The sequence below is a fragment of the Penicillium longicatenatum genome, assembly GCF_028827895.1.
Source record: "Penicillium longicatenatum strain IBT 33135 chromosome Unknown contig_7_segment0_segment0, whole genome shotgun sequence".
Taxonomy (NCBI): domain Eukaryota; kingdom Fungi; phylum Ascomycota; class Eurotiomycetes; order Eurotiales; family Aspergillaceae; genus Penicillium; species Penicillium longicatenatum.
In genome coordinates, this window is record NW_026643124.1 from 1,580,599 (window position 1) to 1,592,532 (window position 11,934).

At 50.4% G+C, this 11,934-nt stretch overlaps 4 protein-coding genes across 4 annotated transcripts; all 4 read left to right on the plus strand.

The window, feature by feature from the left end:
• Positions 1-1,560: 1,560 nt before the first annotated feature.
• On the plus strand, positions 1,561-3,939 carry N7484_010854 (La domain family; the record flags this gene model as incomplete). The annotated part of the gene is made up of 1 exon (XM_057121241.1): positions 1,561-3,939. The coding sequence occupies one exon, from the start codon at positions 1,561-1,563 to the stop codon at positions 3,937-3,939; it is 2,379 nt and encodes a 792-aa protein (XP_056966995.1).
• A 293-nt stretch (positions 3,940-4,232) lies between these two features.
• Positions 4,233-4,667, plus strand: N7484_010855 (Winged helix-turn-helix transcription repressor DNA-binding; the record flags this gene model as incomplete). The annotated part of the gene is made up of 1 exon (XM_057121242.1): positions 4,233-4,667. The coding sequence occupies one exon, from the start codon at positions 4,233-4,235 to the stop codon at positions 4,665-4,667; it is 435 nt and encodes a 144-aa protein (XP_056966996.1).
• A 1,225-nt stretch (positions 4,668-5,892) lies between these two features.
• Positions 5,893-7,276, plus strand: N7484_010856 (SPFH domain-containing protein; the record flags this gene model as incomplete). Its single annotated transcript, XM_057121243.1, has 2 exons — positions 5,893-6,389; positions 6,448-7,276. The coding sequence occupies 2 exons, from the start codon at positions 5,893-5,895 to the stop codon at positions 7,274-7,276; spliced, it is 1,326 nt and encodes a 441-aa protein (XP_056966997.1).
• An 826-nt stretch (positions 7,277-8,102) lies between these two features.
• Positions 8,103-11,681, plus strand: hir1 (putative histone transcription regulator Hir1; the record flags this gene model as incomplete). Its single annotated transcript, XM_057121244.1, has 5 exons — positions 8,103-8,139; positions 8,282-8,356; positions 8,470-8,691; positions 8,756-11,509; positions 11,590-11,681. The coding sequence occupies 5 exons, from the start codon at positions 8,103-8,105 to the stop codon at positions 11,679-11,681; spliced, it is 3,180 nt and encodes a 1,059-aa protein (XP_056966998.1).
• Between the last annotated feature and the right edge of the window lie 253 nt (positions 11,682-11,934).

An 11,934-nucleotide genomic window follows, 5' to 3' on the forward strand; every position in this document is an offset into this window, starting at 1 on the left:
GCCCTCATTCCAGGCCATTAAGCCTGGAAGGACCCTGAGCAGATGGGTGATGCCGGAAAATCCATCCCTGGCACTACGATTGGATCATTTGTCGTCTGAGGCTCCTATTGCAGATTTTGAGAACTGGCCTGACATATTCATTATATACCTAGCTTTGGCAAGGCGACAAAGCCCATTGTATGTTCTGTACTGTATACTTTACTGTATACCTTGGGCTTGAACCAGGATATAGAGGAAAAGCAGCCCGAGCAATGGCCGAGTGTATTGTCATTTGGGTAATAATGGTAACCAATGGTAACAAGCCAGTCCATGGAGAACCGCTAGTCCGAAAGAGGCAAGATAATTTCGCAGTCCATTCATATTGTGATTTCATTCTGCCACCTTCAGAGCACCTTGAGGGGCATTGTGTAGCAGAGGAGGATCGAGATCGTTTGTAGTACAGTCCTTGTAAATTACCGCGGATATCATCTTCGATGTGGTGTAAATTTGTGCGTACGGCACCGAGGGATTACTCCGCTGGGCTCCATCCACTATACTAAAGAGATTTTTTTTCCCTCTTATGCGAAATTCCACAATACCTACCTGGGGTACACAGAAAGCGTACGCATTTTCCCTAACAATTTTCCTTGGGTCAAAAAATCCAATACCTTGTGTAAGGTAAGAAAAAAAGCCCCCGCTACCATTTTGCCCTTATTACCCAAATAATTTTGCGTTCTTGCTCTTACCCTTCACCATCTCCCCTCTCACCTCCACCCCTCCCCCCCCCTCGGGTGTTTGTTCCTCGCTTTCCATTCCTCCCTTGTTTTTATTTTGAGTCTTCACTCGGGATTTTGTGATCTTGTGAAAGACCCGAGTCATTGCTTCCGACTCCCCGGAACCTCCCCCTCTCGCGATTTGTGACAATCTCGAAATTCTTTCCGACCCTCACATCTCTCACTTAGTGGATTTTGAACTCGTCGCACACGTGTTATTCGCGCCGACCTCGTGTTACGAATCTCAACGACGGTTCAATTCTGATCCAGAAGTCGAACTGAACATCCGCTTCCTTTGTCATCCCTGTGCATTTGCCTGATCTCGTCAACTTGAGCTCGGGACTGAATCGACTGATCTTTCTGAGATCGAACCGAGGTGGAAACATCCAGAGCATCCGAAAAAAGTTGCTGTGACTTCCTTCCCTGCGAACCGACATCCCGCCGATGCGATTTGCGATTTAGACGATCCAAACACACAGACAAACAAGCCGCATTCCTGTCAATAACATCTTCAAGCTGTGCCTGAAGATTCGCATATTTTCGGTTATACCGTGTGAGAACGATTCTTAAGAAACGAAGAACCGTCCTTGAGTGGGGTCACAAAAAGGTGGAATCCATCTTTTCTCTTCTGTTCTGAAACGGTGCCGGAGTCATCTCGCGCGTGGGCGTTGATTTGAGTTCTCCAGGTTCCCTACAGGAAATACCTGTTTTGCAGTAGAATCCTCTGCGACGCAGATCGAATTCTCACAATATCCAATTTAGCGAGTTTTTGTCGGATTGAGCTACATTGAGCTTCATACCCAAGAAAATGCCTACATTCAGCTACGCGCAAGCCGCAAAGGGGGCGTCTGAGACCCCAGTGCCCGCTAAGCCGGTATCCACAGAGCCCGAAAAGACCGAGACCAAGCCGGTAGAGCAGACCAACAATGTTGTCACGGAGTCGGTAGCTGCGACTTCGGAGATCGAAACATCACAGGAGACTGAGAAGGCCACAACAAGCGTTGATGAGGATGCCGAATTCACCACTGTGACCAACAAGCATGCAAACAGATCGAAGGCTGTTCACTCCAGGACATCATCCCCGAGCGTCCGGTCCACGGCAGCACACTCCAAAGATGGTGAATCATCAAATACCCCGAACGGAACCCAAGAAGCTTCTGAAAAGCAAGGGTCCGACAAGGCCGAGAAGGCCGGTAATGATACTGAGGAACAGAAGGAGAAGTCTGGGAAATCCGAGAAGTCTGAGAAGACTGAGAAGTCCGAAAAATCCGAAAAGGCCGAGAAGAACACCCCACCAAAGGAGTTGAAGGCCGCTCCTCTTCCCTCAGTGAACATCTGGCTGCAACGGAAGGAGGCTCAAGAGGCCAAGGCCAAGACTACCCCAGCTCCTACTGCTGGCAAGGCCTCCACCGGAAAGGCCACCGAAGAAAACCAGCAGGATTCGCCCAAGACCAACTCCAAGAAGAAGGGTACAGATGGCCCGCAAGAAGGTGCCAAAGGAGGCAAGAAGGCCGATGGTGCCAAGGGCCGGGATGGTGCTTTGCCCCCAGTCGAAGATGCCTCATCATGGCCTACACCAGAGGTTGCTATTGGCGAAGATAAGAAGAAGGCTCAGGAGAAGACAGATAAGCCCGAGAAGGCAGAGAAGAGCCCGGTTATGCGTGCTCACGGCAAGGAGAAGTGGATGCCTGTTGACTATGTTCCCACTGCCGTGTTCAACACTCCCCTCCCTTCCGCTGGCCGGGGAGGTCGGAGAGCCCCTCGCGGCGGACGGGATGGTGGTCGTGGTGGATCCCATGCAACCGCTGCCGGTGAAAAGGCCGCTTCAGGTCAGCCTGCCCCTACCTCCGTGGGCAAGCAAGCATCCGGAGAACGTGGGCGGAACGAAGCGGGCACTGGCCGTGCTGTTTCCCTTCCTGCACAGACCAGACGTTCTACCAGCTCTGACGTGACCAACTCTGAGGGTCGCAAGGCTCAAGCCGAGCGCAACAACCGTCCACAGCGCGGTACTGAAGATGCTGCTGCCTCGAATGGCAAGCAGACCAACGGTGGTGACAACACCGCCCGGTCCCAACGGGATGGCAAGCAGTCCCATCGAAACGGCGACGGCCGTAATGCCAAGGGTGGTAACCTGGCCGTTGAATCTCAAGCTGCAGCTCGTGCTAACGACCGTCGATTTGACTCTGGCTCCAAGTCGGCTGACATAAACCGTGAGGCAGGTGCCAATGGCTTCCAGGACTTCCGGGAACGCGGTGACTCTCGTGCCGAGCGAGGAGGCCGTGGAGCCAACCGTGGACGTGGAGGTGCTTACTCTGGATACCCTGGCCAGAACGGCCAGTTTGGCATGGGAAACAACTTTGCTTCCAAGAACTTCGGTTTCAATGATCGCCAACGGTCCCAGCACGGTGTTACCAATGGCTCACAGCAGAACAACCGGATGTCTTTGAGATCGCCTTCTTTGACAGGATCTGCAAACCCCTACGGCGTTTATCCCTTCCCGTCAGAGATCAACACCATGTACCCCTACCAGGCGGTTAACCCCGGCCCTATGAGCGCAGTTCCTTACCAGCAGTACATGGAGCCCTACTCGCTCATGAACATGCTGTCTATGCAGCTGGAGTACTACTTCTCGGTTGATAATATGTGCAAAGACATGTTCCTCCGTTCCCAGATGGATTCCCAAGGTTTTACCCCTCTAAGTGTTATTGCCACCTTCAAACGTGTAAAGTCTTTGACCGAAGACTTCGAACTCCTGCGTCATGTCTCTCGCCAACTCCGCAATGTGGAGTTCCAGACTGGTGAAGATGGTGTGGACCGTTTACGTCCTCGCGAGAACTGGTCCCAGTGGGTGCTTGCCGGTGCCGCCCCGGCGCAACCTGAAAAGAACGACGAGAACGCCCCTATCAATAACCACGTCGATGTTGCACTAAATGGTTCTGTCCACTCTGGATCACATGGATCACAACAGTTCCTTTCTAATGGCACAGCTTCCCACAACACCCGCACACATCTTTCTTCCAACGCCCCGGAGTTCATGCCATCGGCACAAAATGAAGTCGCCACTGTAGGAGCCCCCCGGATTTCTCTTATTACCCCCTATCTCGTTCCGGATCAGGATCCCCCTTTTATATGGCAACAAATTTTGACAAGGCATTTATTGACGAATTTCGATCAGCGCTCGGAATAGCTTCGCACAAAATGACCCCACCTTCTTCTCCCCTGGGAGCGGCGGCACAACTGGCTGGGTATGCCTGAATTCTGCCACCCTATCTTTGAGTTTTGTATGGCAGCTGACAGTCTCCTTTTTTCCCATACAGTAGTTCTGATCAAGTGCAGAAGCAACGTCATTCGACCAACTTTCTTGCTCGCCAAACTACCAAGCTGCCACATAAGCAAAACCGCCAAAAGCGTCCGTCATTCCAGTGGAAAGGAAAGAGCCATTCAAAGCAGAAGTACGCTGATGTCAACAAATCATTCGAAATGCTTTTACATGACGAGGTTGGAGGTCCGGAACAACAAGTCTTGGACAACACAAACATCAGTTTTGCTGGTTACCAATACTGGTTGGACTGTTTGATGCAGGAATTCAATCTGCAAATGTACAATGAATTTAGGCGTCAAGCCCTTGATGATCTTTTTACACGACACACAGACGATGGCTTCACACAGCTCATGAAATTTTATCGCTTTGCTCTCACCAATCCATTTCCTATACCCGATCGGATTCTTTGGGACCTGGTCGGTCTGTGCCGAGATGAGGCTTTTAAACCTCGTGATATGATCTTCAATCTTATTCAAACTGTTGCCAGTGACCAACAGAGTGAGAAGTTTCATAACTCTGCTCTGATTCGCAAACATTTCACCAAGGCATTTGGCAATCAGTGGAAATGGATTGGGAGACAACTATTTCGTTGAACTCCATCGTCACCCGCTTTTGAATACGTTTCTTGGGATCTTCTCTCCTCTTGTTTCTTTTCTTTTCTTTTCTTTTCTTTCTTTCTTTCTTTCTTTTTTTTTTTTTTTTTTTTCCCTGCTTTCCAAAATCATGAACAGCATAGTTGTGTCCCCAGGGGGTTTGCATGCATCGTCAACTACCTTTTTTTTTTCTAAGTGCCTAAAGGTCACATTCTCATCGCAGCATTACGGCCTTATTCTTGTCCTTCCACTGCGTTTCACACCGGATTTGTTTTTCGCTATTGTTTCCCCAATGCTTCTGCGTTTTCCGTCATGGGCTTTATCCTCAAAACGTTTCGGAGTCCTGGCATGCATGATCTTCCGGGCGATATCCCCTTTTCCCCTTTTCGATGCCTGATTCCATTGTGTCTCAGTCCCAAAAAATTACCTTTTTTTTTTTTTTTTTTAAAAAAAAAAACCCCTTTTTTATTCCCTTTCACACTCTTCTGATCATAGAGATTTCGTGTTACCTCTTTCTGTGAAGTTGTTGTACTTCTTCTATCCTTATGTGATCGAAGTGTCTGCTGTCCCGCCATGACGCTCAGATCTTAGCGAGTTCTCAAGGACATCAGCATGGCGCAGCAGCTGAGAGCAAAGCAATGGTCGAGGCCAATAATGAAAAAAAAAGTATTGTATGATGTCATTTATCTTCTCACTGCGATGTGGACGTTCCTCCGACTGCATTTATCCATGAGGGTTTCTGTAAAGAGACTTTTTTCCGTCGCGTTTATTTTGGGTTATGTCCTTTGCAGGAACTCCCGAGAGAGCATTACGAGTTAGCATTTTCTGGACCCAGGGGCGTTGTTCTAGGAGTTGCAGCTTTGGCTGCTTGTGTCGGCACACTTTGTTCATAAATCAGGTTTCATAGGGTGGTTTTTTTCCCCTGGGAATATGACACTATTGCAGTGCATAACATGAAATGCTTTCTCCTGGGAAAATGGCTTGTCGGATATCTATATCAAATTCAGTTTTTTAAACAACAGCCTGCTATGGCAAAAGGGCTTGAACCCCGTGCAAAAGCAATATTCGTATAGAGTGTTCGTCAACCTATCACAGCTGAGTCAATGCGGAGAACACCCATGTTGCCTCAGGCAGCAAGCCCTCTCAACCTTTGTTCCGAGCTCATAACTAGCTTACTCCTCCACTCTCCCTCCGATCCCCACACATACACCCCCAATCTCTCAAAATGGAGGGTGCATCCCGCCAAACATCAAGACTATTACGGTCCCGAGGTAACCTGCTGCTGCAGCTTCGCCGTCTTCCCCGACCGGCCACCCGGACAGCCCTATCTACGATACAATGCCGCGCGCTCTCAAATTCGAGCCGCAAGCTCGCCCCAGAGTCCCTTTTCAGCCAATTTGGAGGTAGCTCTGCGGCTTCGCACAACCCATCAGGGGGCCCAACCACTTACTTTACGAACCGACCAACCCTCCCCGCAAACACGATCGTACGATTCGTGCCCCAGCAGACGGCATGGATTGTGGAACGGATGGGAAAGTTCCACCGGATTCTAGAGCCCGGTCTTGCTATTCTGTTTCCATTCCTGGATCGCATTGCATACGTCAAGAGCTTGAAGGAGTCGGCGTTGGAGATACCCAGCCAGAATGCCATTACCGCGGATAATGTCACATTGGAGCTGGATGGCGTGTTATATACCCGAGTGTTTGATGCATACAAGGCCAGGTATGATACTGTTACCTGATTGAAGTGAGCTCAAATTTCTAACATATTGAGACTTTAGCTACGGTGTGGAAGATGCAGAGTACGCCATCTCTCAACTCGCGCAGACGACCATGCGATCCGAAATCGGCCAGTTGACCCTGGACCATGTCCTAAAGGAGCGCGCCACACTCAACACGAACATCACACAAGCGATCAATGAAGCTGCACAGGACTGGGGTGTTGTGTGTCTGAGATACGAGATACGAGATATTCATGCGCCCGACGGTGTCGTAGCAGCCATGCACCGCCAAGTCACCGCGGAGCGATCCAAGCGAGCGGAGATCCTGGATTCTGAGGGTCAGCGACAGAGTGCGATCAACATTGCCGAGGGACGCAAGCAATCCGTTATCCTGGCGTCTGAGGCTTTGCGCGCTGAGCAGATTAATCTGGCGGCTGGTGAAGCTGAGGCTATCCAGTTGAAGGCGGATGCCACAGCACGTGGAATTGAGGCCGTTGCGAAGGCCATGCAAGATGGTCAGGAGCATGCCCATGGTGCTGTTAGCCTGCGGGTTGCCGAGAAATATGTTGAAGCTTTCTCCAACCTGGCTAAGGAGGGTACCTCCGTTGTTGTTCCAGGTAACGTTGGCGACCTGGGCGGTATGATTGCCAGTGCTATGGCTGTCTACGGCAATGTCAGCAAGAGCCAGGCCAAGAGCATTGCTGCCAAGACACTTGGTGCTCAGGAGTCAGAGATCAATACTACTCCGAATACCGAGAATGCTGCGACCAGCGATTTGGTGGAGGATGAGTTTGAGGCCGAGGAGTCGAAGGAGACTGACCCTAACAATGAGGTCGCACGCAGTGTATTGGAGTCATTTTCCGAGGCTAGCCAGAAGGTTAAGCACTGAGATCGATGAGCTACGTCCGATGTGTAGGAGCTGAGTTTTCTTGGAGTCCTTTTGCATCTTGATCCGACAGAGCCTTCGGTACTTCGCCGATCTGTCTATTTGTACCACTTACGCCTCCCCCTTTATTGTTTTTATCTTTTTCTTTTCCTCATTTCCATGTGTGTTCTGCTTTTGCTTGGTTCTACAGCATTTCTTCAGGAGTCAGAAAAGGTACCAGCTCTTGCTATGCGGGATTCGAATTGACTCGGTATTTTTACGTACATAAGGCACCGCGGGGCATTGGGACTAAGAGCACAAGGGAGAAGGAATGAACCAGAAAAGAAGACAAAGCCTGTATGATAGTGTGTAGCAACAATCATCAGAATCAGTACACTGAAAATTTGGAATTATTGTTGTAAATGTGATCCATATACTATTTTGGGGCTGGTAAGTATTAAATGCTTAACGCGAAAAGGGGAGCTCGGGCCACAAAATCTGGAGATCGCGACTTTTCGGTTTCGCGCCCTGATCAGCAACCTCCCTTTGTATCTCGCAACGCCCAACTTTCTCTACCCCCATCATCCACCCTCGGCTTCTCAGCGGAATCAATTATTAAATCCCCGCGAAGCTGTACAGGGAACTTCCAAGGGGTGATTTCTGCGATGTCCTCTACGATACACACTTGACCCTCCATCTGATCACTACTTCCAGATTCGCCCTTCCTATCGTCAGCCCTCCTTCCGCTGTGATTGTACCAACCTAGAGTACACCAGAGCCAATACGATACACTTCAAGGTTTCATTTCTGCGTTGCATAGGGGTGTGGCGCACTCCGCCTCGGTTGCGCAATGCATATTATCAAGCCAGTTTGGCTCACACATGGAGGTACGGATATCTGTTATGGCTTTGTTCCCATGTTTATCCTGCCTGAGAACCGAGCGCTGGATCTTGGAGTCTCTCAAATAAACCGGGACTTCTACTGTTTGAAACGAATAGTTATGCTAATTATTGGTCGATTCGCATTTAGGTGAAAGGAAAGATTTCGAGGTTTACAGTTGTGACGTCTCGCCGGATGGGAAGAGATTGGTGACTGCCGCAGGAGGTGAGAATTATTCGACATGCACATACCAGGGCTGCCATGAGGAGTGTAGAATAGAGCCCGCGTTGCTGGAATCGCCGAAAGATTGTCGCTAACACCGAGCTTCTGTGTTGCAGATGGCTATGTGCGGATCTGGTCTACCGAGGCCATCTACAATACCGGCAATCCGGAATTCGCGAGTAAGCCGAAGCAGCTTGCTTCGATGAGCAACCACTCCGGCACGATTCATACTGTTCGTTTCTCTCCGAATGGGAAATACCTGGCATCAGGGGCAGACGATAAGATTGTTTGCGTTTATACGCTGGATGCCAACCCACCCACCCACGGTTCTACGTTCGGTAGGTCTTATTCTAGGTATAAAAGTAGGGGGAGTGGGTACTGATAATTTTGAAACCTGTACAGGGTCGGACGAAGCACCGCCTGTAGAGAATTGGCGCACTATCCGGCGATTAATCGGCCACGACAACGATGTACAGGATCTGGGGTGGTCGTATGATTCGTCTATCCTTGTCTCTGTTGGGCTGGACTCGAAGGTGGTAGTCTGGTCTGGTCATACATTCGAGAAACTGAAGACAATCGCTGTGCACCAGAGTCACGTCAAGGGCATCACATTCGACCCCGCAAACAAGTACTTTGCTACTGCTAGCGATGACCGTACTGTTCGCATCTTCCGATTTACTTCCCCTGCGCCCAACTCGACGTCTCACGATCAGATGAACAATTTCGTTTTGGAACAGACCATCTCTGCCCCCTTCGCTAACTCTCCTTTAACTGCCTATTTTCGACGGTGCTCATGGTCCCCTGATGGTATGCATATCGCTGCCGCAAACGCGGTAAATGGACCTGTTAGTTCAGTGGCTATTGTTAATCGTGGCTCATGGGATGGCGATATCAACCTCATCGGCCACGAAGCACCAGTTGAGGTGTGCTCATTTTCTCCGCGGTTGTACTCGCGGGAGCCGATACAGAAGCAGCCGGCTGAGAACCATGCGGGGCAACACCATATCACCGTCATTGCCTGCGCAGGTGCAGACAAGTCCCTCAGTGTTTGGATCACAAGCAACGCTCGTCCTATTGTGGTGGCCCAAGAGATGGCAGCAAAGTCCATTTCAGATCTGGCCTGGAGCCCGGATGGAAAGTGTCTATATGCCACTGCGCTAGATGGCACCATTGTGGCGGTCCGGTTCGAGGAAGGAGAGCTGGGTTACGCTGTTGAAATGGAAGAGAATGAGAAGTCTTTGACCAAGTTTGGAACGAACCGCAAGGGTGCCGGTATCACAGAGACCACGGATGCCTTGCTACTCGAGGAGAAGAGCAAAGCTGGTGAAATCAAGGGTGTTGAGGGTCGTATGGGTGCACTTATGGGTGACGGTGCAGAGCCTGCTGTCAACGGAGGGTCTGCGCCGCAGCCATCGAATGGCACAACCCCTGCAAGAGCCTCGTCGCCAAATCCAGAGCCCGCGAAGACGCAGACAAATGGAACAGCATCAACATCTGCTGCTACTGAAGCTGAGAAACCTGATCCATACCTGGCCAAGCTGGAAAGACTCAAGCAACGCCCGACATATACTAAAGAAGGAAAGAAGCGTATTGCCCCCCTTCTTGTTTCTGGAGCAGGAGCCGGTGAGTCTTCTTTGCCACAAGCTCGTTTGATGGCTTCTGTGAGTAGCCAGGCCAAATCCGATGCGCCAGCATCCATTGTTGATCTATCAAAACCGTTTGATGGGCTACCAAAGGGTGGCTTGACAGCTTTACTTCTTGGAAATAAACGCAAACTAGCCCAACTAGAGGGCGACGAGGAGGGGCAAGTCGAAAAGCGCGTGGCTGCGGCGAGCCAAAACGGTGCGACACCCATTATGGCCAACACACCTGATGGGCTTCTCCCAGCTCAGATACAGCCAGCAGTGGCAGGTCAACAGCCTACTCCGGAATTCATTAGGCCTGCTGTTACAAATCCTTGCATGGCCGTAAGCCAGCTGCGGCTTGCAGTTCCTAAGATCCGAAGTCACATTCTTCGTGCACTAGATTTGACAGGGAAACCTACTGAGCCGCCAGCCCCTGGCGGAGGAGATTCGAGCACCAAGTCTAACGTGGATGTTGTTTTTGAGGCCCGGAATCCCTCTCCAGCCAGTTTGACCGGTCGTGCTGTGGATCGGGAACCAGTGCGCCTTACACTCTTCCGCGGTGAGCACCCCTTATGGCAAGACTTCCTCCCCAAGTCTGTATTGCTAGTTACTGGCAATCAAAGCATGTGGGCAGCAGCCTGCGAGGATGGCTCGGTCTACATCTGGACCCCCGCTGGTCGTCGCTTAGTGAGTGCTTTGGTCCTGGAGGCGCAACCCGTCATTCTGGAATGCAACGGGCCATGGATTCTATGCATCTCTTCCGTGGGTATGTGCTATGTTTGGAACGTAAAACACCTCTCTTCTCCACACCCTCCTGTCTCTCTACAACCCGTTCTTGATGCCGCTATCTATGTCATGGGCGCCAATCCCACGGTTGCCCCAGCTGTCACCGACGCACGGATTAACTCAGAAGGCCGAATTGTCGTATCTCTGACCAATGGAGAGGGATACTCCTACTCGCCAACCATGTACACATGGCAGCGTGTCTCAGAAGCCTGGTGGGCTGTCGGAAGTCAATACTGGAATTCGACAGAGGCACCTGTGGGTAACCTGCAAGCAAGAGACGCACAGCAGGACACAAAGGATGCCAAGGCTGCAGTATCAGCTGGCATCATTCCCTTCCTGGAGCGCAACACCACAAATGAGACCCTGCTTCGTGGCCGTGCATACTTCTTACAACGGCTCATTAAAGTTCTTCTTTCCCGTGAAGGCTATGAGACCTTCGAGTCTAGCGTGTCAATTGCTCACCTTGAGAACCGCATGGCTGCTGCCCTGTCTCTGGGTGCAAAGGAAGAATTCCGCTTATACTTGAATATGTATGCCAAGCGCATCGGTGCGGAGGGCTTGAAAATGAAAGTCGAAGAATTGCTCAAGGGATTGATTGGTGGCTTATTCGATGACGAAGAGGGTTCTGATACCGTGTCAAAGTTACAGAGCAACGAGCGCGAGGGTCGCAATTGGCGCGAAGGATCGGAAAACCTTTGTGGTTGGCCACGGGAGACTTTGCTGAAGGAGGTGATTCTTGCTCTTGGTATGTTCCCTAAAAATTCATTCTTATTTTGGTCTCATTGCATTCTACTGGATTTCACCATACTAACCGATGTTCTCCAGGCAAATATCGGGAACTTCAGCGCGTGACTGTTCCATACGCCAAATTACTGGATATGGTTGACACCACAGACCCTGACGCGATGGACCTATGACGAGCCTGATCTCTAGCTTTTGTTGCCTCTTCTTTTTCTGGCGTTATCTACATGTGCTTGGGATGGGCACGGGGGGTTTTTTGTTTCTGCTTTATTTTTACCCTGATTCTTCGAGATTTCGATATCCTGGAAAGGGCGAGAAGATACAAGGGGGGTTGTATTTGTATTATATTCGATGCACGAAACTCGCAAAAGCATTCTGCATTCTCCCTTAGGGTTAATCGGTTCTTTCTCTACGGTAACCTCTATACTT